The sequence below is a fragment of the Abrus precatorius genome, unplaced genomic scaffold, assembly GCF_003935025.1.
Source record: "Abrus precatorius isolate BTA unplaced genomic scaffold, Abrus_2018 Scaffold9, whole genome shotgun sequence".
Lineage (NCBI taxonomy): Eukaryota > Viridiplantae > Streptophyta > Magnoliopsida > Fabales > Fabaceae > Abrus > Abrus precatorius.
The window spans coordinates 23,829,041-23,855,685 of NW_020874439.1; the positions used below are offsets into that span (position 1 = coordinate 23,829,041).

The window sequence follows — 26,645 nt, forward strand, 5'->3', positions numbered from 1 at the left end:
AAATACTGTGGAAAAATAATTTTAACACAACAAAAAACCGCAAATAACAAATAAAGAAAAAGTGTCCCGGAAATTGAATTAAATATTAGACTTGAATATTTTTTTATACCTTAAAATGCACTTACACTTCGATTTTGATTTCTATAAAAAAAATATTTTTATATTTTAAAAAATTATTGATTTTTTTTCTTTTAATTATATGACTGTACAAAAAGTAATATATAACACAAAATTATATACAATAATATATAAATTAGTCAAAGTAGTCCTCCGTGACATTAGTGGTCTTAAAGAATGGGACCCACTGTAAGGTTATTAGGTCGGTGCACAATATAGGATCAGCACATTTATTATTTATCCTAAAGCATAATATGTGTTTATATATGTTTTAATTTTATCATAATTTGAGTACGAATTGAAAATAAAATTTATTTAGTGTGGATTATTGGATTGTAAGGGCCAGAGAGAGCGTATGAGCAGCAGAGAAAGAGGATGATAAAATGTTTATTTTAACCCATATATTTATTTTATCTAATCACATGCTCATATATTTAACTCAGGTGTATATTTCTAATAAATTTAATAATTTAGTTGTTGTCTTGTTAATTTTTTTCTCTACTTCAAAAAAATTTAAAATATTTTTATTATATATTAAGATATTTCATATTAATTTAAAAAATATTAAAATATTATTTATAAAACTTTTACGTGTCTCTTATTACGGGTTAAATATAAATTTTTAATATTTTAAAAAATCTTAAACAACTATAAAAAAAATAATTAAAAATGAAAGAGAAGCGAATGAGTATTAAAGAAATCTAAAAATATCTATTTTTATTTTTAACTTAAGCAAAAATTAATTCGTTTAAATAAAAATACATAAAATAACAACAAAAAATTATATAAAATTAACTTAAGCAAATTTTTATAAATTTACTTAAGTTAATTATTCTATTTTAATCAAAATTTACCTCTTCTCCTTATGTCTAATACTCTTTCCTTAACTTTTTTTTCTCCCCATCTCACTCTCACCCTACCCTATAGTTATCTCAATCTTTTTTTCTATATCTAACTTTTCACCCTCCTCTCCTTCCACCATCATTCTTATACCATTCACTTTTTTTATTTTCGTCTATTTTCAGTCATCTCTTTCTCTCATAACTAGTTTCTATATTTTTGTAAATTTGTTTAAGTCAAAAAAAATTTGTTTAAATTAATTTTGCATAATTTTTTTTTATATTTTATACATTTTTTTAAACGAGTCTATTTTTATTTAAGCAAAAATAAAATTAGATATCCAGTTTTTGCCACGAATAAAAGGAATCCGAATCCATTAAGGGAAGGGTTGAACTTGTCTTATCTTCGATAAATAGATGGATGCAAATTTAAAGGATTTATTAAAATATGTGTGTATGTTAAAACAAAATGGATGTAAGTGGTTATGGTTATGGCTGTTGTTCATCTCCTCTCGTCACGGGTATCAACAGTGAACACTATGCCAAAAGTGCAAGTGGAAAAGGACTATTCACATACGTGATTTCTTTCTTTTTTGCTCATTTTCTCTTTTCAACAATACTAGTTATTGGTGATAGGAGTGGAGAGCCCAATTTATGTATGGGCTTCAATTGTCACAATAGATGACCCAAATTGGAGAACAATCTTTTAACACTGAATTTACAATAAAGAAATGCAATTATTGATCCATGGTGTAGGTTGAGGCCTTCATCAACCTCGTTGTATTTTGTGTTTCTTCCTATATATTTTTTAAGGCTTTCATAGATAAAAGGGAAATTTAATGTTTATCTACGAAGTTAGCGTTCTGTGCGTTTTATTTCTCTATCTTGGGTTCTCGGGGGACATGTGTATGTTTAGTTTTGAGCTTTTGATTTGGGCTTTTCTTATGATAAATTCCACTCACTGGACCCAAAATAAAAAAAGATAAACGGATTTGTTATCCTCACAAGTCACATAAGATTATTTTAATGAATATTAACTTATTATATTAAATAAGTGTATAATATGTTTAAGTTTATATATACATACATAGAAAGTGTAATTAAAGTAATAATTCACATGGGTAAATTTTTTTTACCCTTTTAAGATCCAAGAAAAAATTTAAAAATATATATGAAATTGAAAATATATTATTAAACTAATATCAAAATTAAGTTCATAAAAAATATAATAAAATTTATCCCATCATTAATAATTATTTTTTAAATGGATAACTCTTAAAAAAACTTAAAATTTGATTTTAAAAAATTAAAACAAAATATATGAATCAAGACAAGTCATCAATAAGACTACTAATCTAATATGATATATTAAAAACAAGATCAATTTAACCAGAGATATTCAAAAGATATAAAATGTAAAAAATAAGATGCAATATGTTTAATGTTAGAAAAGTTACGTAACTTATTAAAAAGTGAATTAATCATAAAAATGTCTAATTTCGCTTCATAATTAAAAATGAACTATGTTTATAAATTGTACCAAATGTTAGAAATATAGGTTTAATATTAATAGATTGTTAGCATATTTTAATCACCATACATTAAAATATACAATAATTATAAATTTTAAATCAATTATTACAAAAAATATTAGTATAATAATCCATAATTTTATATGTATTGCCAACATTTTAATGAATTCTAAAATAATATCTATAATATTTTAAAAAAAATCTTTAAGTAAAAATGCACACACATGTGTTATCATGGTCTCACATATGCATATCTTTAACAGAGGAAAAATCAAAAGAGAAATAAAAGTTAGAATATTAAATAGGAGAGTTTCTAAATGAGACGAGTATAATTTGTAAAAAATATTTTTTTTAATTTTAGAATAGTCAATAGATAATGTTCACTTTATTGGAGGTGAGGTGAGTTAGGTGGTGCTCATCTACTTGCATTTTGATGGGAAGCAAGTACAACTACCACCTCACATTGAATTGACTCTTATCGACAGAAAAGGAATAAAGAAAACTATTAAGATATCTTTATCATAAAATTCAATACGCTCATTGGTAAGATTCAAAAAGGAAAATGGTAGGATTCAAAGAATGCACCACGGAAATCACTGGTTGAAGATGAACCTGAACGTAGGAATGATGATTAATTATATCAACAAGTTGAACATTGATATATGAATGTTGAATTAATGATGCATTTGGCCGAAAGAAGCACATTTCCTTTGAAAAAGAGGCTTAATGGAAGCTCAATTTTGTTAAGCAGTTTCAGATTCATTATTGATTCAAAATTAAACGCTGCTATATAGGACATGGCATCTGTTGCTTAGCTTAAAAATAGCAACAAATGGCGTCATCTTTCAGATCAACAGAAAAGGTGATGTCCTTCTGAATATGATAAGGGTCCATAGTCGGCACCAAGAAAAGAAATTTGAAAACCAGAGACAACAAACTAATGCAAATGGGGACCACTTAATTAATGCAACAACCCACCTACCGCTTCACTCATGACAACATCATTTTGTTTCAGCTTCATTGCTATATAATTAATTTAGTTATAGACCATAAATTTATATTTATTTCAAAAATATTTACAATATTAAATAGTTAAATTAGTTTGTAATATATTAAATAAAAAATATATCTATTTTTATAGATAAAATTTGGATACCTTGTTAATATAAATATTGTAACAAGTAAGTTAACAATTCGTGTATTCATAAAACTATTTATTTTTTATACATAAGATAAAAACAATAGTTTATAATCTCTACATTTTTTTTAATTTATGTTGATACTTTTATATATAATTGAATTTATGATATAAATTTTTTATATCTAATATTTACTAAATAAGTATTTAATTAAACTATTCTATATGTGCATAATATCAAATTTTTATAATTAATTTTACATAATATAAATAAAATTTTTATATAAAGAAATAGCTATTATATATTGCTTAAAATAATTACAAAGACTTTATTAATAAATTTAAATTGTTAAAAGATAGGAAGAATAAGTGATAAAGAGAAAAATAATACCTAAAGATGAATGTGATTCGGTTAATATCATCTACATTAACGAGATAGATTAAAGATTTATGTTTATTATATTTTGTGTGTATATTTTGACATACGTCAGCGTGCAACTTAAGATATTTATATTTAATGTAACGTGTATATACTACTATCTACCAATTATGCATAAATTCAATGCATCTTAGTGTATATGAATTAAGATTGTCTTAAATATATTAAAGATTTAGCTTGTTAACATATTTATACTTTTCAAAAAAGTGAGTGTATATTAATATTTATAATTATTATACACACTTATTTACTTTTTAAATAAGTATGTCAATAAGCTGTAATTTGTTTAACTCTTATTTTCAAAATGCCTAAATTTTTGTTAGTAAATGCCCTCTTATATATACATATCTTAAAAACAAATATAAAAAAAATCTTCAATATTATTTTAAAAATGCCAACACTCATTTAAATGCATTTGATGATCATTATTATTTAAAGAACAGAATAATTTCTAAAGATGATCAATTGATATAATATTTTAAAAAACATTGGCAAGCATTCACACAGGTATAAGAAAATAAATAAATAGTCTCTTAGTTTCCCAGTTCTGTAAAGCTGGAAGAAGACATAATTCACACGTTTAACTAAGAAAGTAACTCACGTGACGTAACCGTGATACATATTTGCAAAAGTAAAATATTAGGAACATATTCTTCGTTTGCAAGTAGAACAGTAATTGAAAAAAAAGTCTTGTCACGAGAATTGGTGTGTGACGAGGGTGTAGTGAGGTCATGAATTGCCGAGAACAATGACGACAGCGTCTGCGTAAGCTAAGTTTCATTGTTCATGAAAATTGATGAGATGACATAAGAGTGGACATTATGGCGCCATGCACAACTGGAAATTGTGTCTTCTATCTATCTTTCAGGTGGTCCAACGTCGACAATACAACAAGAGATGTTGGAAATGGTGATATGAGCTAAACAATTGCACTCATCCCCATTCCAATTTCGACCCACATTTGCATTATGAACAAAATATTTGGTGGATCTACACATTTCGAATCTCAATGAATCTTTTGACGTGTCGATTCTCATGAATTGTCAATCATTCAATCTTATTTTTTTACATTCAACAAGTGAATCGTTAACAAGTTTAAAATCTCCCTGTGAATCACTTGTGACGAGGTTTAAATTAATAAATACAGGAGAGAATTTTGTGTATATATCAGCACCTATAAAAACACGTGCTAACAAAAGTTCTTTTATAATTTCTGGCTTATGCCTATAGTTACAATGATCCCTTATAATAATAATTATTACCCGATGCTAAAAAAGTGTTCATTCTATTATTTTTATAATAAAAAATTAAATAATTCACTAAAATGAATAGTATTTTGTATGTTAGAATTTTTATTGTATTTTAAAAATGCTTATACAATAAATAGTTAAATTAATAAATATTTCTTATAATAAAATTATCTAAACTAATTATTTTGATTTTTATCAATATTTTCCTTTGTTAATTATCTTTATACACGTCAAAGTGGGCTCAACCACGTCTCTTCTATTTTCGTATACATTTTAACTACCTGACCTTAACATTTTCATTCAGACTCCACAATAATTTCGAAAGCTCAAAACTCTTGCGTGTTGCTGTCAACAGGTACCCACTAAATTTATCCCCACAACGAGAGAGTAAAGCATAAATACAGGTATGAGTATCTGAGTATTTATTCTGTCTCATGCTTATATATATATTTTTTAACTTTATTTTATAATTATGCATTAAATTTTTGTATTATTATATTATTTATTTAAAATTATATAAGATTAATATAAAAATATATTTAATAATAAAATAAACTAAATAATTTATTTTAGTTTATATTTTTAATAAAAAAATTTATTTATTATTTTATATCATTTAATTATGCTAATAAAATTTAATTATTACATAGTTGATATGAGATTGACTTTTTTTTAAATATTATTTATATATGACACACATATAAAATATTTTTCACAAATATTTTTGTTAATAAAATTATATTGATATTTAAATTATAAAATGAATGATAAATAATAAACATATTGTAAATATTTTATAAATTTTACAATCACCATAAATTTATTATTTATTGATAATATTTAAATTTTATTTTTTATATTTTAATTTAAAATAATAATTTCTATGCAACATGTACATTACAAACACAACTATAATTCATTGAATCTAAATAATATTATTCTTACTATTTATTTACGTTCAAAGAAATTTTTGAAAAGATATAAAATATAAAAAATTATTGTTAATTTTTATTTGTTAAATTTTTCTTTAGATAAAAAAATATTTTTTTTTATACACACATATATTTTTTTATTATAAAATTTTATTGTGACCATTTATATTTTATTCAAATTCTTTTTTTTTTTTAATTTATTTACATTATAAATACTTAATTCATTATAAATATGTATCCACTTTGCATTGTTAGTACTTGAACTTCTCTGCCCTAATTATACTATCTGTTTCATTAAAACCTAATAACTATTAAACATTATTCATTAGAGTTAGTTGTCAATGCTGTCACAAGAGGTCACCAAGTGATCTCACACGAAGGGCCACCTATTGTGCAAATATATTTTGTTGTTGTTCTTAAGTTGCCAATCGATCAAATCTCACATAAGATAGAGTCATTGCTGATAAATAACTTGTGTTTAGTTTCGCTTATTGTTTCTAAGAATTTTAGTTTAGAAAATTATTGTATTAAGATACATTTAGCACTTGTAATATTTGAGTATTTTTTTTATCTATATTTATATCTTATTCGGCAACTACATATTAAATTTTTATATTATTATGCTACTCATGTAAAGTTATATAAACATATTTTTTTTATGAATATTTTTTTCTCAAATAAGCACGGGTAATGAGTATAAGATGGGTATGCGGGTATATAGAGAATATGGATACAAGGATTAATGTTCACATCTATGCAAGTATGAGACTGGATATGAGTATTTTTTTTTAAAACGCGCGTATAAAAATAAGTATTATAGTACCATACCCATTGTCATTCCTACTGCTAATTGTTACTCTAAAATATGTAAATACAAATATATATTTTTTTGAAATGTAATAATTTATAAATAGGGGCTGTTAATTTGTCGACAAGTCAAATTTTTAATCAAATTTCTTACAATTTACATTGAGCCTGATGATAACAATGATCTTTAATTTAGATTTTTGTCTTGAATAAGCATTGCACTAATAAATAGAGCAATGATCATAACAAAGAAGAAGATTGTTCGACCACTACTCAAAGATAACGATCTAGTAATCTACATGTCAGCAATGATATAACGTTTTCGTGTGGAAAGTTCATCAGCAGTTAGCTGATGACTCATTTGAACAAATCCATTAAGAACAACAAAGAAAACAAAAAAGTAATATCGCAAAGTGTTAGGATTTTGGATGTTCTCTTATATTACTAAGAAACGGAACACGGGGATATAATTTCTACTGCGGTTTATAAACTGATCAAATTTAATATAAATTATAAAAAAACTAATCAAAGTTGTAAAAAAGCACTTCTTTTACATATTATTAAATAATATTAAACGGTCAAATTAGTGTGTTGTATATTAAATAAATTTTTATAAGTAAAAAATGAATATTTTATTAACACAAATTATATTATAAATAAAATATAAAATGAATTTAATAATTGATGTATTTAAAATTAAAAGATTCTTTATTTTTTATACTGAAATTACAAAATTTTGGTGATTATCTCTTATAAATAAATTTAAAGGTAGTAATTTTTTTACGAATTTAATTTAAATACATCAATAATAATTTTGTTTGCGCTGTTATTGATTTATGAATTATTATATCAACGAGAATAATCATTTTTTAAAAAGTAATTTAACATTGATGCTTATAATATATTATAATTAGTTAAAAACATAAAAATAGTATACTAACTTTATATCAAAATTAAACTTTTTTTATTAAATTAGTTACGAATTTAGAACTTATTTAAAAATTCTTTTATTTCAATTCAAATTGAACTCTTACCTGAATATTTTTTGCTTGTATTACTTTATTGGCATTTACTTTATTTTATTATCTATGTCATTAAATAAAAAATATTTAGATTAAAGATTTGGCCGTTACTTAAGTATACATAGCACTTTTTTTATTTAATTTCCACATATAAAAATAGTTTTTTTTTGTCTTTAGGTAAGAAAATATTTACAAACTGAATTTTTTCATTTATCAAAATTATAACACATCATATTTTGTTATATTGCTTTTGAAATAGGTATTAAAACGTATAATAATTTTAAGAGTCGAAAGTAAAGTATAAATTATTTAAAAAATAGGAACAATTCTAGTGCATCTCGGCTTGCACGTGGTTAGGCAGATTAACTGCAACATGAGAGCACCCACTTTTTACCCCCGCCTATATTATAATTATTAAATGAATGAACTTTGTTATATTTTTATATTATTATTTTATAATTAAATAAAAGTACATGCATTATTTAAATTTTAAAAAAATATATAATAATTAAAATTAATATTTCTGAACATTTGTTGATGAATAGAAAAAAGAATATTTTTAAACGAGAAATAGAAAAAATTTAAATTATTATAACGAAATATGAGTACAAGGACTCTCTCTAACTTGTTACATGAACAAAGTGGGAGCATTCAAAGAATAAAAATATAAATCAATGCAAATACCAACCCGTCGAACATATGGCAATTTTTCTGTTTTTTCTAATTAATTTATTTTACATCAACAAACTGAATCAAGAATTTTAAAGAAATAAATAAACATTTTGATGCTAAATTGCCTCCATTCGTGGAATCCGCTTCTCTTCTTCAATCTGTTAATATTTTTTAATATCCATTTCTTTAATTCACGCTTCCATTTTTATTTTATTTTTCAAAATAGACGTGTAGCATGTGGTTTGGTCATATAATAATATTAAGAGGACGGAAATAACACACAGCGGAAATAGTATTTTTTTCATAACATGTTGTATTAATTTGATATTTTGTATATATATTTTGGGAGTCTTATTAACATGACTCTTTACCTTTGATAATATTATCAATTTTTACCTTTCCTCCCCTCTGCTCATTATATTTTCACAAGTATATGAATATCCTTATGATATTTTCCCTTAGATATAAAATTGATGTCGGATATTTACTAGCATTCGTACATCGAAAAATGAATCGTTTAACTTTTTATCTTCATTCATAGATGTTAAGTCGTAAGTGGGGCAAGTGATTATGTGAGGCTGAACTCCTAAGCTTTAGAATATAAATTCAGGTGCCAAGCTCATCAATTGTCATGTCCTAAGCCATAGAAAGAATCAATATTCAATATTGTTCAGCAATGGCCACTACAACCCAAAAGCCACTCATCACTGACTTAGCCTCCACCGTGAATCGTGTACCCTCTAATTTCATTAGGCCCCTTTATGACCGTCCAAACCTTCAACAACTTCAATCCTCCACCGCTTCCATTCCCATCATCGACCTTCAAGGTCTTGATGACTCCAATCGTTCACAGATCATCCAAAACATTGCCCATGCTTGCCAAAACTATGGCTTTTTTCAAGTACAAATCAAACCAAGCCCTCTTTTTTTTTTTTTTCTGTCATTATCATTCTAATTTTAATTACTTTGCATGGGATTTAATTGTTGTCACTTCCAAATACACAAATAAATAAAATCTTCAATTAATTGTTTGTGGTTTAATTTTGAAGATTGTGAATCATGGAGTTCCAGTGGAGGTGGTGAGTAGCATGGTGAATGTGTCAAAAGAGTTCTTCCAATTGCCAGAGGGGGAGAGGTTGAAAAACTACTCTGATGACCCATCCAAAACAACCAGGCTTTCAACCAGTTTCAATGTCAAGACTGAAAAAGTTTCTAATTGGAGGGACTACTTGAGACTTCACTGCCACCCCCTCGAGGATTACATTCAAGAATGGCCAACCAACCCTCCATCTTTCAGGTTACTATGCATATAATTTTGTTACATATTTCATTTAATTAACACATTGTTAGTATACTTAAGTTTTATTTTATGTGTTGTAAATTTGATTAAATTTGTGGTGTTACTTTAGGGACGATGTTGCAGAGTATAGTAGAAAGATGAGAGAGTTATCAATGAAATTACTAGAGGCAATATCAGAGAGTTTGGGGTTGGAAAGGGATTACATAGATAAAGCATTAGGGAAACATGGGCAGCACATGGCCATAAATTACTACCCTCGATGTCCTGAGCCAGAGCTAACATATGGATTGCCAGCTCATGCTGACCCAAATGCCATTACCATTCTCCTCCAAAATGAGGTTCCTGGTTTGCAAGTCCTCAATCATGGCAAGTGGGTAACCGTCAATCCTGTCCCTAACACCTTCATCGTCAACATTGGCGACCAAATTCAGGTATCTAACACATCCTTCAAATTTTCAAAGATCATTTCTTTTCTCACTATAAAGTTGCCATAACAAGTAATTATAAGATATCTATATATTCAAAAGTAAGAAGTACATAACAAATTAAAATAATTCTGTATAATATTATATTTTATATCACTTTTTTATTATTAACATTGTGAAATCGACAAAATTTACCCTTTTGTACAGTTAGATACTCCTCCATTTTTTTAGGTGAAGCATAACAGCGTGATTCTCGAAAATGGCAAATATTTTTTGATACGATATATTTTTATTTTAGAAAATTATGTTTTTTTAAATCCAAACATTACAGTAGCCAAAAAATAAAAAAATAACCCCGATTCACTCAACTGCTGGGTTTTGAAGTCTTTTGAGCATTAATAGACAATAGTTATCCTTTCTAGAGTTCTTTTATATATATATAAATATCTTTTTTAGTGTCATGAGGCATTGCAAAATGAATTCATACATCATAAATAAAAAAAAGTAAACACTAAATGGTAACTATTACTTAAGAAGATTAAAATAAAATTATATATTTAGTCGAATATTCTGTTTTTAAGTATCTCTTTAGTTTTTTATTTTAAATTTGATGCTTTATTTTTTTTACAACATTTTCCCTCTCTCTCTCTCTCTCTCTCTCTCTCTGTAACATAGGAGCTAGGCATATGATTTTGTCATAAAAGAAAATATTTATTATATTAAAATATAAAACTTATTTAAGATATATTATTTAAGTAATTGAAAGATTTAATGAGATGTATTAAGTAATCTTTAACTAATAATTTTTCCACATTTGTAAGCTAGACTTAAAAAAAAAGTATATCTTTCGATCGGCAACATATCTTCTTATTCATCAACATGATATTGTTATGAATTACATCAATCAAATGAATGAGTGATATTCTATATGAAAAAATTACACTAAATACATCTCTTTCATAATTTATAATTTTTAATAGAAAATTATTAATTATTTAAAAATATTCTTAACCAATACTCATGAATTAGCAATAGCCTTTCTTATATAATGTATTGACAAATACTTATATAGTTTGGTGTGGGGTTTTGAAAAGGTGATAAGCAACGATAGGTACAAGAGTGTGTTGCATCGAGCTTTGGTGAATTGTGAGAAGGAGAGGATGTCCATTCCCACATTCTACTGTCCTTCACCAGACGCAGTGATAGGGCCAGCTCCTCAACTCGTAGACCATCACCATCCTCCTCAGTACACAAACTTCACATACAGTGAATACTACGACAAGTTCTGGAATAGAGGACTCTCAAAAGAAACTTGCGTCGACATGTTCAAGGCTCCAAATTAAATAAGATCATCATGCTGCCAAAAATGCGCACCACACTTTTTGAACTGTTATTTCATTTTGAATTAGACACCAATTAGCTTTTAGTTTTAAGTGGAAGGTCTTTAAAGTTTTCCTAGTTCGTAAATTTAGATATAAATAAATAAATAAAAATCTATCATATGATTTGCGTGTATTGATTAATAGACGTGATGGGTTTTAATCTATTCATGTTGTTGTTAATTTTTTTTTATCATAAAGCATGTAAATCAAGTTCAAACTAAAAAAATATTTGCAAGTTATGAAAAATTTAAAGACCTTTCATCCACATCTAAAGGTTGGAGGTGTTTAGATCAAATAAAGTTAGGGGTTCTGTGCAATTTTCTTTTTCTTTTATGCGCTGATTGAATCTGCAGATTTAGAGCTGCTAGTCCAATTTAGAAAATTTATGTGCGATGGAGTTATTGAAATTTATGTTTTGTTAACAGATGAAATTACATGCTTGAAAGAAAAAAAATTACAAACTTAGCAAAAAGATTTTCATTTATTAATAAAAAATGTTAAACATTAAAATTAACTTTTTAAATATAATTTTGGGTTTTACAGAAATTAATTTGTCAATATGGATATTATAAATTTACTTTAATAATACGATATATTAAGTTAACAAATAATTTTATTAATATAAGGTATGTTAATGTATTCTATTAATACATCAAATGTCAATATAGTTCTTAATATCTACTCTAATAATAGTGTGTTTTTGGATACAAGTTATATTAATAAAGTGACAAGTTTTACTTATAAGTACATGTTAATATTTTGAAGTGAAAAAAAAAAAAAAAGCTGAGGAGTTGAAAATCATCTATAGCTATTAGTGGCGGCTCACGAATTTTTAGGATTTAAAGTAAATTTAAAATTTTTTTTATTAATAAAATAATTTATTATTATTAATTGAGAATTATAGTTAATTAAATATTATTTATAATATTAATAAAAATTTAATAATTAAATTAAATATTTGAATTATAAACTATTTTTAAATTTAATTTTTTTAATTTTTAAAAGTATATTAAAATTAAAAAAAATAATTTTAGAGGCTTAAAGCTCGTGCCTTACCTGTCTCGACCTTAGGCCGCCCTGATTGCTGCATATATTTATTGTTCAGATAAATTAAATATTAAAAAATATATATATTTTTTGTATTTTTAAAATCAAATTGATGAATATTTATTGTAAATTTAAAGGCTAACTCAATATATTAATCTGTGAAAAACACAACTTTCTGCTTTTCAGCAGTTCCCCTCAACCAAAGCAGTATTTCGACCTTGTTATTTGTTTGTATGTGCACGAACTTGAATTTTCATTTTTAATCATATTTCCCCTTTCTCCGTTGCAATATTCACTTTTTCTAGAAAAGAGTTTTCTAAACTCAGCTAATCGATTAAAAAAATATAAAAATAAAAAGAGAATATACAATTAAAAGTGACTTCGAATTTAAAATTCCTTTTAAAACAAGAATTCCACGTTGTATTCTTTAAAAGATAACATAAATATATTGATTAATCTTAATATTTTCTTCATAAAAATATTTAAATAATTAGATTAAAAACTTTATTGTCGTACGAACATTAATATACAATGAATTGTTTGTTTTAAACTAAAATATTTTTCACAGCCATTTACATTTGCTTGAGCGAAAGTGTCAGTATGCAAAACCTAAAAACTGCCCCGTTCAAAATCGCTTGAGCAACTTTAACGTTGACCTTCACTGCATGAATTATCAAAATAGAAAACTAATTTTAAGTGAACAACAACATCAAAAGTCTTACAGCTAAGTTTCATCTTTGAATTTCAGATGGTGGAGATAGAAAGGTATTGCTTGAAAGTCCATTCCCAACATATTATTAGCCATCCATTGATATTGTCACAAAAGCTAATTTTTCCAAGAGTTTGACAACTTCCTGATTCCGAATAATCTTGGAGGGTTTATATTGACTAGATGATGCTCCATTCTTGATGGCTAATGTTGATAACTGATCCATGCCTTAGGATGAATATTAGTAACTCCCGAGTTCACCTTTACCCCTCTGCACCTTGTACAAAGCTCCCATGCCACTCTCGAGAGATGAAATACAATTTCTAAAAGTTATAATTGATTCCTCCACTTTATCCTCTTGAACCTAGATTCCTCTTGAACTTCTACAAATACCTTCAACTGCTTTGCCTTGACTCATGGTCCAAGAAACTTGCAAACTCAACAATCTCAATTCTCATTGCACCACTAAGTGCAAGTTGAAAATTTTCAACTGCTGAAATTAAGTCTCGTCTGTCAGAATCTCAGCAGGAGTTTTTGGTGCTCTCATCACATATTCCACAAGTGGAGATGAATTATGGAAACCAATAACTCTCACTATATCACTCAAACGTTAGCAATAAATCCCTCTATAATTTGTAACAACCACTTCATACATCTTCCCAACCTCTACACCGCTAAGTTCCACTGTTTCTTTGCTAACATCATTGTCCTCATCCATGCTAAACTGAAGAAACTCAAAGTAAGCAACATTTGGAAGTATCACAAATCGTGTTGTTTCGGGGGGTTGCATATATCTAAATTTATACCCACACAACACTTTGAAGCAAAGTAATCTCCTAAAATAGGTACCTCTCCTGCATAATGCTTGTGCTTTTGGTAGTACTGCTTCATGCTTCCAGTGGTAACACACTTTATATTACGAATATTTAGCCACAATCTATACACAATTCCATCCCAGTTCTCACCTTCGCAGATTAACCTTATTTTATCTACCAATTTTGGATGAGGTCCACCAAGTAACTTAGTTGCAGCTTCCCTCGTTGGCACCTCTGAGATTTCATCACTCAAAAATCCACGTTCAAGATCATCACATAGCTGCTCCCACTTGGACTTCAGAGAAGACCAAATGCTTTGATCAAATCTATGGCATAAGGGGTAGTAATTCCATTTATATAGTCACGATTCCTAAGGCCACAGAGAAGGTGACAGTACATTTGATGCTCAACATGAGATCCAAGAAAATGCCCAACTTGATCAGAAAAAAGGGATAAAACATCCAGATAAGCAACAACGGTAGAAATTATCATAAAGCATTAAAGAAAGCAAACACAAGGCAATCCAATCAAATCATTTTTCATAGCATGCAAATGAATAGAGGGAATGACACCAACCCTCCAATTGGCGTGGGGTGACATCAACATTTAGTCAAAATTTCCCCTTTTAATTTGATTTAAACTTTTTTAAAAAATATTGCGGAGAAAGAAAATTTCTATCTTTTTTTGTTAGTAAAAATCATAATAAACAGGGCATTACAGTACCTATTTCTATGTCAATTTTTTTAAAATATTCATACTTAGACCTATACTCATAGATAGTTACTTTAATACTCATGTTTTTATTAATTAGATACCCATACTCAAATTGATTATTAGAATTTTAGATAATTTAAATATAGTCCCTTATAATGCATTTATTTAGTAAATTAATAAAAAATAAATGCTATTATAATTTCCACTTGAATGATAAAAATTATTAACAAATTTTAAATTTAAATAAAAATAATAAATATATTACATTAATATAACTAGGATTAAGTGCTACAACATTTATACAGATAAAAATTTATTAATAAAATTAGTCATGCATGATTAACAAATAAAAATAATTTTTTTGAGGGATAAATTTTCACTCACCCATTGAATGTGAGTCTAATTATTTTCCCTATTTACCAATTTTTTTTTGTCTTGTTATCCCTATTTGCTAGTAAAAAGAGCTTTTAACCCGGGCTCACTGGGCCGCGTTTGTTCTCTAACAAATGGATGGCAACTTTGGTCCAAAGGAATGTAACTTAGCTAAACTTAATTCTGGTCAACAAAATTGACCAAAAATGTATATTGCTCAACAAAAAGATAACTATAACCCTTTGAACGATAAACTTAATATTGGTAAAATAAAAATTAAAAAACGGATAGGCTTAATATTGGATAAACTTAAGGCCCAAGCCAAGAGCAGCATTGGTTTATTATCATGCAGTCCAATGCCAACTGCTTTCCCCACGCATGAGGACGTTAATAAATTAGAGAAACCCTAAAAATAATAAGAAAAAATATAAATATATTCGAACACTACAGTGTTTTATCTCATATATTATATTTAAATCAAATTAGTGTACTCCAACCTAACATACCTTCCCAATGCCGGGTGTTTAAAAGTCTAATAATAAGAGAGTAAAATGATATACATAAAATAAGATAAAATTACCGTTTTATTATTTCAATAAATTATTACGGAATGAAGATTTATTTTGATTTTACCACGCATGCTTTAAATTAAAATAAAATAAAATTAGGAGTTTTAATGAAACGGAATAGAATCCATTCCATTTATATTATTTCAGTATATTTTAATTTAATAAATTTAAATAATAAAATATGAAACTTTCATTCTATCTCCCTTAATTTCATTACTTTACACCATTCTAAATAATTAGTTTAATATTGCAGTAGTGTTTAGAAAATGACAAAATTTGGTTGGTAAATTTTGTCGTGTATCTCTTTGAAAGAAAACAATTAGTATAGTCAACGGACAAATTAAATGTAAGAACATGTGTTAGGTTAATTCAATCAAATGAATGGAAAATCAAACAAGTTGTTGCTAATACAAGTGGCCAGTCATTGTCGTTGCTACGTCAATCACCAAATTCGTTAGGAGCGACCCTTCAAAAATATGTGTTTGCTGTCAATTATGAACGGAGGACAAGACTTGCAAGTATAATATTTATTTTATCAAAAAAAGCTTCTTTTTTTTTTTGGGATAATATATCAACTATCAAGCTATAACATTTAACCCATTTTAAAACATATTTAAAGAGTGTTGAAATTATAAATAAATATATTAAATGTATATATTTGGCTCAATGGGCACGTGATAGTATTGGGTAATCCCACTTACCTACGACAAATATTTGCAAGTAACAGCTTTAGCTCACTATATTTACCTAACTCGTAATGGATATTTTTTGGTTGACCAAAATAAAAATTATGGCTCATTTTTTTTAAAATGTCATTAAATTTAGTCTATTATCATTCTTAACGGTACCCCTACCGAAAGTGAATATGTCTGGTTCATGAACAAGTCCATTAATTTTGAATGATTCATGTAATTAATCTTATTTAATGGGATAAAACATTTGTTATTATTATTTATATTTTGATTTTTTTTATGTGTGTAAGGATATATGTTTAAAAGATAAATATACTTTATTAAATATTTTAAATTATTATAAAATATATATATTAAATAAATTTTTATAATTTCAATATGATAAATATTTTTTGATATATAATTTTATTTTTAACTTCTTAACCTGTGCACTTGAACACACATTAAAAAAACTGTTTACATTAACTTGTTATTTTTATCCAAATATTAACAGTGATTATCTAAACTACCACATCTTTTTAAATTCACACATATTTAACGTTTTAATTTGTCTTTTGGTCATAAGTATTGAGAATACAAGTCATAGACAAAGTCAATATTAAATTAATTTGGTTTATGACAATATTTCATTCTTTAATGTATACATTGATACAATCTAACACTAGATAATTATTACCGAAAGTGTGTAAGTTGAGATTTACATACGTAGAACTGTGTATAAATAGCTAGTAGCAGGCGTGAACCTCCAATTCACTAATCCATTGATTCAGAGCTAGTGAACTAGTCACCTGGTATTGTCAATATTATACCAGTGCTTTATTTGGCTCTGAAAAGCATAGCTAGCTAATGGGAACCCTTCAAAATCTTAATGGCTTTGAACCAAAACAAGTCTTACCTATAAAGGGAGAATATGAAGATGAAGTAGAAAGCTTCTGCTATGCCCTTCAGCTAGCGAATTCTGTTTCTCTGCCCATGTCTTTGCACACTGTCATGGAGCTTGGAGTGTTTGATATACTCCATAGAGCTGGGCCAGGTGCCAAGGTCTCAGCCCATGACATTATGGCCCATATTCCTACCAAGAACCCAGATGCACCCATCATGCTAGATAGGATCCTCATGCTCCTAGCAAGTCATTCTGTGCTTCATTGTTCTCTTGATGATGAAAGTGGTTCTTTCAAGAAACTATACAGTCTGAATTCTGTGTCCAAATTTTTTGTTCTCAATGAGGATGGGTTGTCATTGAATCCCCTCATGGCATTGATTCATGACAAAGTCTTCTTACAGAGCTGGTCAGTTTTCTCAATTTATTTGTTCCATTAATCTCTTTCGATGTTTGTTTTAAATTTAAAATTTTTTATAACATGCATCAAGTTTATAAATTTTTACATACATAATTTATTTGATGTTCTATCACCTTACTTTATTTTAATGTATGATACGTTTTTCATAATATAAACAAATAACTTTTATTCGATTGAATGTATAAAGATGTCTATATTATATATACGACCATCATTATAATTGATTATGCACTTGGCTATCACAATTCATCTTGTAATTTTACTATGCTTGAGACACATGTATGTACGTGTGTGTGTGTATAAATTTTCAACGAACATGATTAGAAATCTAGTTAGAACATGATGTTGACAATTTCTGTATGCTGATGCAAACAGTGCACAGTGTTCTGAATTGTTGTTGTGTTGGGATAAGAGTGTGTGTGTGTGTGTGATTCTATTTTTAACATATAATTCTTTTTGCTTTACTGAATAGAAACTCTGTCCATTCAATATTGATTCATAGGTCTCAATTGAAGGAGGCGATTTTGGAAGGGGGAATACCCTTCAATAGAGTTCATGGCATGCATGCCTTTGAGTATCCAAGCTTTGATCCAAGGTTCAATCAAGTTTTCAATGCAGCAATGAGCAACAGCACGCGTTTGGCAGCAAAGAAGATTCTTGAATCCTACAAAGGCTTTGAGCACATCAATAGGCTTGTGGATGTTGGAGGTGGTCATGGGGCTACCCTTAGTTTCATCACCTCCAAATACCCTAATATTCAGGGTACTAATTTTGACTTGCCTCATGTCATAAAAGAAGCTCCTTCTTATCCCGGTAAGATCCTAGTATTTAATTACATTGATTCATATTATGTGTTTGTCTAACTACTGTGATATATAATATATCATAATCAATTAAATGATATTCTAATATCAAGTTGTTATTAAGTAATTATTTAATTTGTCACAATTCACACGGTAGGTGCCACATACCTCTCTTTATCAGGATACTGAAAATTTGCATAGTAACAAACGAAAAAAATAAGATTTAAATTGTTACCTTATTTTGTTTGTTTTTTTTTTCAACATTGGACGGGCAAAGGGTAATTGCATGCCAGATGGATTAAAAATGTTGTCTTTTACCCTTTCTATTATTGTATGAAAGAATTGTAAGTCTTAATAAATAAAAAGTCAATTTGAGGTGTTTAACGGAACTCACATGAACTCTTTCAACGATTAAAGAAAAATGTAAAAAATAAAAATAAAAAATGTTAGCTGTCAAATTTTGAAAGGGCGATATTATATTATATAGCATGAACCAAGTTGGTTCCATCCAAACTCACAAAAATGGTCATCCAAAGTTAGGTTCATTTGAAAAAGTTATTGGACCAAATGAGCTGGTCCCGGGGACGTACAAGTCCAAGTTAACGTGTAATGATGATAAATTACTTATTTAATGGTAAATTGCTGACAAAATATTAATATCATTTGAAAATAGGAATGTATCCGGCGAGAAAAACTCTTTCTATATAAGATTGTGAACATTTCTTAACTGTATAATTATACAAGAATATGAATATATAGTTAAAATTATTTAATATCACATAATTACTTAAAAAAAATCTTATAAATAATTGATATTTTAATATTAACTATTTACAATAATAAGATCTAACAGTATTCTTCTCATCCACCAAAAACGACCCTCTTATTTGATTTGTGGGCGTCTAAAAAACCCATGAAATAAATACACATTACCAATTTTTGTTTTGCTGCAGGTGTGAAGAACGAGGGAGGAAATATGTTTGAGAGTGTTCCACATGGAGACGCTATTTTTATGAAGGTACATTTTTAGTTTGGGCAGCCAAATACGATATAGTTATTACTATAAATTAAGAATAATAAAATAGTTGGTTTAGTCTTAGTGTGTAGTTCAACTTAATTGGAACTCAGCTAATTAATTTCATTAGAACAAGTTAGTTAATAAGTCTTGATGTATTTTTATTGTTGTTTTGGCTTGTGTTTTCCATATAATTGTGTCTTTTAAACATGGAATGATCAAACACACTCTTTTAATATATTGTAGTTTATACTGCACGATTGGAATGATGAACTATGCTTGAAGCTGTTGAAGAACTGCTATAATGCGCTTCCTGATGATGGGAAGGTAATTGTTGTGGAGCAAGTCCTTCCTTCAACCCCTGAAACCAGTACTTTGGTGAAGACCACATGCCAAACTGATGTTCTCATGATGACTCAAAATCCTGGAGGGAAGGAGAGAAATGGACAAGAATTTATGGAACTAGCAAAAAGATCCGGATTTAAGGGCATTAGATTTGCTGCTTCTGCTTATGATCTTAGGGTTATGGAGTTTTTCAAGTAGAAGTATGATTATGGCCTATGGACTAGTGTGTTAATTGTTACAATTTATATTTGTGTGTGTTTGTTTTCTTCCTTCATCACAGCCAAGGCAGCAATAGTCATTTTCATGATGTTATTTAAAGACATTATGCAACAAGCAATGATATTAGTATATACATGAAGTTTGAGACAACTAGTTTTTACGCTGTGCAACAATATATGTGCAAAGCAATTAAGCTTGCATATACATTGTTGTTTTGCACATCATGGATACAAGTAGCAGATAAAACTAAAATTATGTACCAGTGGAATTGAAGGCATATATAAAAGAATTTAAGTTTGTTGGTCAAATAATTTCCTTTCACACAACACGCCTATTTGTCTTTTTTTTTTCTCTTCCAATTAGTAACATCATTTATTATTTTATTATTTTTATTCTTGTAACTCTACAATTTTCATATAACACAACTTACTACTTTTTTTACTACCTACAGTAACTTTTTACAACTCATTTCTTTTTTTCTCTCTCTCCACTATCAACATTATTTATTATTTAATTATTTTTGCGTAATTCTACACTTTTCACATAATACAACTCATTTAATTTTCTCCCTCTTTTTACTATTAATCTCATTTATTATTTCATTATTCTCATACTTGTAACTCTACACGTACTATACAACACAACTCATTTAATTTTTCCTCTCTTCTTACTATTAATCTCATTTATTATTTTATTATTCTCATACTCGTAAGTCTACACGTTCTATAAAACATAACTCATTTAATTTTCTCTTTCTTTCCACCACAACTCATTTATTTAAATTCAAATATTTATTTGGCCTTCTTATCTCTATTATATACAAAATCTATGTGTCACGTTTTGATTGATTTTGTCCCTATTTTAGATGAAGTGGATAAATTAAAAATAAAAAAAATTAATTTTATCTGACTTAAATACGAAATATGACTTGATGTGACAAAAATTTATTCCAAACAGAGAATATGTTTTTTTTATTTTATTTTAGTAAATAGTTATTAAAAAAATTAAAAAATTCATTAAGCCAAATAAATCAACTTGACCTGAAGTACAGGATTTGCTTTATAACTAGAGAATTTTTTGTTCACCGCACGAATATTATTAAATTAAATAAACATTTAAAATAAAAGTTAAATATATATATATTACATAATTATTTTTAAATTTGTTTTTTTATAAATTTTACAATGCGTAAACATTTTAACAATTTGTAATAATTTTATTATAATAATTGAGATTAAATTAAAGAGATATAATTTTTATAATAAAAAAGGTTATGAAAATTTTATAATTAATATTAAGAGACTTATTTGAAATACTTTTATAAGTTAAAGAAGTAAAATAAAAAAATAAAAAATAAAAGACCAAACTAAAACAAAACTAAAATTTAATTATCAATCTAATAATTTTGTGTAAAATATAATAATGTTTGCGTATTGATGATGAAAAATTACTCACATACATAATAATCCTGTATATTTTTTCCCCCAAAGGGAGTACAACAAAGAACAAATGGAAGAAGAAAAAAGCTTCACCTATGCTATGCAACTAGTGAACTCGATCTAGCTTGCTATCGATAGCCATGCACTCAGCAATTGAGCTTGGCATTTTTGACATCATAGGCAAAGCAGGTGTAGGAGCAAAGGTGTCTTCAAAGGACATTGCAACTCAGCTTCCACGCAAGAATCCTGAAGCAGCCACAATGTTGGATCGCATGTCATTCCATTATTGATTGCCCTGTGGTTGGTGATGAAGAGGGTTCTTCTCCACATTTGCAGCGGCCACATGGCATGAACCCTGTGACCAAATACTTTACTTGCAATACCGGTGGTGGCTCACTTGCCCCTTTGATGGTGTTGACTCAGGACAACTGGACAAGGCCATCCTTCAAAGTTGGTCATTTTTTAAGTTTATTTATATTTCCTTTGTTTAACTTACTCAAAATTGACACCAGTATTTGATATCGTATATAAGCAATATTTTATCATTTTTTATTTTTACTTGTTTTTTTTTATACATGTGTTTTATAAATATAGTAACAATATAAAATAAATACTTAAAAAATTCACTTTTAATGTTACATAAAATATTTTATTTTCCTTTAAGGTAAAACGGGACATACAAAGATAAAAGATACACTTGCAAGCAGAATGTCGAGATTCACCAATGATAATTACGTAATTGAGTAATCTTAAACGATTGAAAAATTAAATACTATATTAAAAGTAATCTCGAATTTTATCACACTGTTTGATCACATGTTAGATATATCATAGTAATAATTATAGTTGAATTCGTTTGGGGATTTGATAATATATATAATAATGTAAAGATATTTTACAGGATTGACATACTAGTATATAATTTAAATATATTTAATAATAAATTTAAATTAAACTCAATTTTGGTTACTTAATTGCCTACTTGTTAGGCTATTATTATTGACTATTACGGTCAAGTTGTTTTAAAAAGTGCAACAATTAATATAAAAATATTAGTTTATAGGATATCAGATCAAAACCATTGTACTTTTTTTTTGAAAAAAAATTGTTTACATCAAAAGCTTGTGTTATATCATCATATACTTACTAAAACAAAAGTTTGTGCGTCCATAATTCCTAGGTATCGACTGAAAGATGCGATTCTAGAAGGAGGCATTCCGTTCAACAGGGTCCATGGCAAACACGTCTTTGAGTATACCGACTTGAACTCAAGTTTTCATCAGCTTTTCATGGCAGCAATGACCAATCGAGCCACTTTAATTATGAAGAAGATTCTTGTATCCTACAAGGGATTTGAACACATCAATAGGCTGGTGGACGTTGGCGGTGGCCTTGGGGTCACTCTTAACATAATCACTTCCAAATACCCTCACATGCATGCATGGTATAATTTTGACTTGTCTCATGTCATAGAACATGCTTCTCCCTATAATGGTATGGTCTCGTTTTTCTAGATCAAGATTTTGGTGAAAACAAAGACAAAATAAAGGTCAATGGCACATAGTACAAACTTTTGTTAAAAATTCAGATAAATTATACTTTAATATCCTAAGAACTCTATATACATGGACACACTCTGAGAAATTATGTGAAAATGAAACTACTCTATATAATTAACTATGTACTGTAACCTAACCTAATTTTCAAATTGTGTATTTTAAATTGATTGCAGGTGTGGAGCATGTGGGAGGAGATATGTTTGAAAGTACTGTGCCAGAAGGAGATGCCATTTTGATGAAGGTGGGTATTGGTCAAGGGTTTGACAAGTCTAAACTGTGCATCGATCTCCCTAATATATTCCCATTTTCCCATTAATAAACTTAGCTGAATTAATTAATATACCTATGGTTTTCCGAACATTGTAGTGTGTACTCCATGATTGGAGTGACGAATGGTTCTTGAAGGTGTTGAAGAAATACTATGCTGCAATTCCAAATGATGGAAAGGTGATTGTTGTGGAGGGAGTTCTTCCATTTGAACCCGAGACTACAGCTACAGTGAAGAGCATTTCTCAATTTGATGTTCTGATGATGACTACAAACCCGGGAGGGAAAGAGCGTAGTGAACTAGAATTCATGGCATTGGCCAAAGGAGCTGGATTCAGTGGCAATAGATGTACTTGCTTTGTCTATGGTGTCTGGGTTATGGAGTTCTTCAAGTAGATATTATTATAAGTCCCACATCGGTTGCTGCACGTAGAATAAAATTACAATTTGTTTTATTAAAAAAATAAAAATACAAATTGCAATGTTTACTCTTTTCACAACTTGTTTTGAAATGAGTGGACAACATTGTTGGAATATATAAAATGAGTAGATGGATATTTGATTCCTTTATGCTATTAATTATAGAAAAGTTTTTTGGAATAAAATTTGATGAGTCAATAGATAATATAAAGGATGAAACGATACAACAATATCCTCCAAATCTTTCCCAATTAATTTAAGTCCTCTGAAGTGGTTTAGTCAATTCCTCCAAAGTGGTGATTTCAAAATTCCAACTTCTACTTATGTCAGTAATATCGAAATAAATTATTATTAACACATTCTATGTAATTAAAAACCATATATACAAATACAAGCCACGACTCCAACCTGTAAGAATAACCCATTTAGAGGCACTCAGCAATTGAACTGTGACAAATACACCCAATTTTAATAAGAAAAGAAAATAAATCACACACAAGTTCAAAATTTTTGGTAGGGGAATATTTCTTGGATTTAATTTAAATAAATTGACAATGTAAATTTTTTTAAAATTGATAATGCATTAAAATTAAACTCACATTTATTTTTAACCTACCTTTGATTTCAATGTTTATTCGCTATTGAGCTTGATGGAAAAGTCATTGGTAACGTCCAAGAAAGAGATATTGTTGGAATATATTCGGTATTGAGCTTGATGGAGAGTCAAAAGCATTTCAACGATATCTTTGGCTTAAATAATAAGTTTAGTTTAAGTTTTTTTATAAGCTTAACTAATTAAATAAGTTAAATTTAAATTAAAAAAATTTATTAGTCTTGTTAAAATAGTTTATTTAAAATTTATAATAATATATTAAATAATTTTATATAAAAATCATAATATAATATTATATTAAATAAAATAAATTTTAAAATAAATAAATTTTAAATTAAAAATTTTAATCTCTTTCGTTAGAGTTAAAGAGTGTGTATGTTAAATATCTTCTGAGAGAGAGAATCTTATATACCTAGCCAAAGTTTTGACGGTAAGATCTGTATTCATTCAAAAGTAATGAGTTTTTAAGTCTAACTTGTAATGTTGAAAGAAAAAAAAATTAACAAAGAAAGGTATAAAAAGAATTTAATAATTAATGCATCTTGAAATCATCATTTATTTCTTATAATAAAAAATAATAAAAAGTTCTATTTTGCTTCTTATAAAAAAAATTAAAAGCAGTATTATATTGCAAATCATCATAATCATTGATTTATAGGAAAAATATATTCTATGGTGCACCACCTTAAAAGTGTGGGACTTGCTTAATTTCTCTATTTTATTAATTTAATGGTCTGAGATATTTTTTAACATGTTCCTTATCAAAATTGAATCTAATCCATTCTAGAAAACTAGCTCGTAAAAAAAAAAATTCCCAAGTCTTATAAAATATACTTAGCATTAATTATATTATTAATTAATGTAAAAAAAATTTATAATATTTTTTTTATGTTTAAGACTTAATATCTATTGCGTAAAGTTTGTAGGATTAAAAATATTTAAATTAAATAGATTTTAATACTATATTAAAAAATTAGACTTAATTTATTTTTAAAAATTAATTTATAAGAAGATAGTTATTTAAGGTTTATAAAAAATATTATAATCATATTTTTAATTTATGTGAGATATATATCTTTATGCTCATGGTTAATGATATAAATAATTTTATGAAATTATTAATAAAATTAACTGCTACGATGGGATATCTAATTTTATTTTTATATGAAAACGTAAAAAATAAACTATTACTATAAAGTATGTTTGAATGTTTGAACACATTTAAATTTATAAAAAGAAAAAGTCTAAAGTTTGATGCACTCCAAAATTTTACCCTTGCTAAGTATTCGTATTTGCAGACGAAAAAAACTAAATATATAGCGCAAGTTTATTTAAATAAAACTGGATTAACAAGCCTTTAATGGCTTGATAATTGAACCAATATCTCACCAAACAGTATTGGCCACCTATATACAAGTTGACGTGATTTCTATTTGTGACATAGTTTAGTCTATCATAATACAACCAAATAACCATTTTGACTCATAGAACCCAATAAGCTTTGTTTTTAGTCCATAATTACCTTCTTTTTAGGTAGCCACGTTGATGTTACATTGGTAGGTGCTGGATTCTTTCTCTTTATTAAACACTTAAGTGCACTTAATTTAAATGTCAATCGATGCAATATATAATTAATTAATTTCATTTAAATAAAACAATCATTTAATTGATGATTGCAAAGAGTAGGTGTGAAGAAATTTAAAACATTTTTGGTAGCGTCTCAACTAGAAAAACTCATCCTTTGCTCAATGATTCACGTCCATAACTTTGTTTATTAGTACTAATTTAATGTAAATGAACTTCATTATGGGTGGGATCTGGTTAGTTGGTTTGGATTCAGGGAAAAATTTTGTTTTAAATTGATTAAAATATAATGTAGAATTGAATTTAA

At 27.3% G+C, this 26,645-nt stretch overlaps 2 protein-coding genes and 2 pseudogenes across 2 annotated transcripts; 3 read left to right on the forward strand and 1 right to left on the reverse strand.

The window, feature by feature from the left end:
• Positions 1 to 9,378: 9,378 nt before the first annotated feature.
• LOC113851429 (protein DMR6-LIKE OXYGENASE 2-like) lies at positions 9,379 to 12,146 on the forward strand. Its single transcript, XM_027481912.1, has 4 exons — positions 9,379 to 9,649; positions 9,798 to 10,045; positions 10,158 to 10,479; positions 11,568 to 12,146. Exons 1-4 carry the CDS (start codon positions 9,425 to 9,427, stop codon positions 11,814 to 11,816), a joined length of 1,044 nt encoding a protein of 347 aa, XP_027337713.1. The 5' UTR covers positions 9,379 to 9,424; the 3' UTR covers positions 11,817 to 12,146.
• A 1,553-nt stretch (positions 12,147 to 13,699) lies between these two features.
• Positions 13,700 to 14,918, reverse strand: LOC113851064 (annotated as a pseudogene).
• Positions 14,919 to 17,619: 2,701 nt separating this feature from the next.
• On the forward strand, positions 17,620 to 20,435 carry LOC113851065 (caffeic acid 3-O-methyltransferase-like). The gene is made up of 4 exons (XM_027481552.1): positions 17,620 to 18,062; positions 18,577 to 18,887; positions 19,831 to 19,895; positions 20,139 to 20,435. The coding sequence occupies exons 1-4, from the start codon at positions 17,620 to 17,622 to the stop codon at positions 20,433 to 20,435; spliced, it is 1,116 nt and encodes a 371-aa protein (XP_027337353.1).
• A 1,530-nt stretch (positions 20,436 to 21,965) lies between these two features.
• Positions 21,966 to 24,117, forward strand: LOC113848874 (annotated as a pseudogene).
• Positions 24,118 to 26,645: the final 2,528 nt, after the last annotated feature.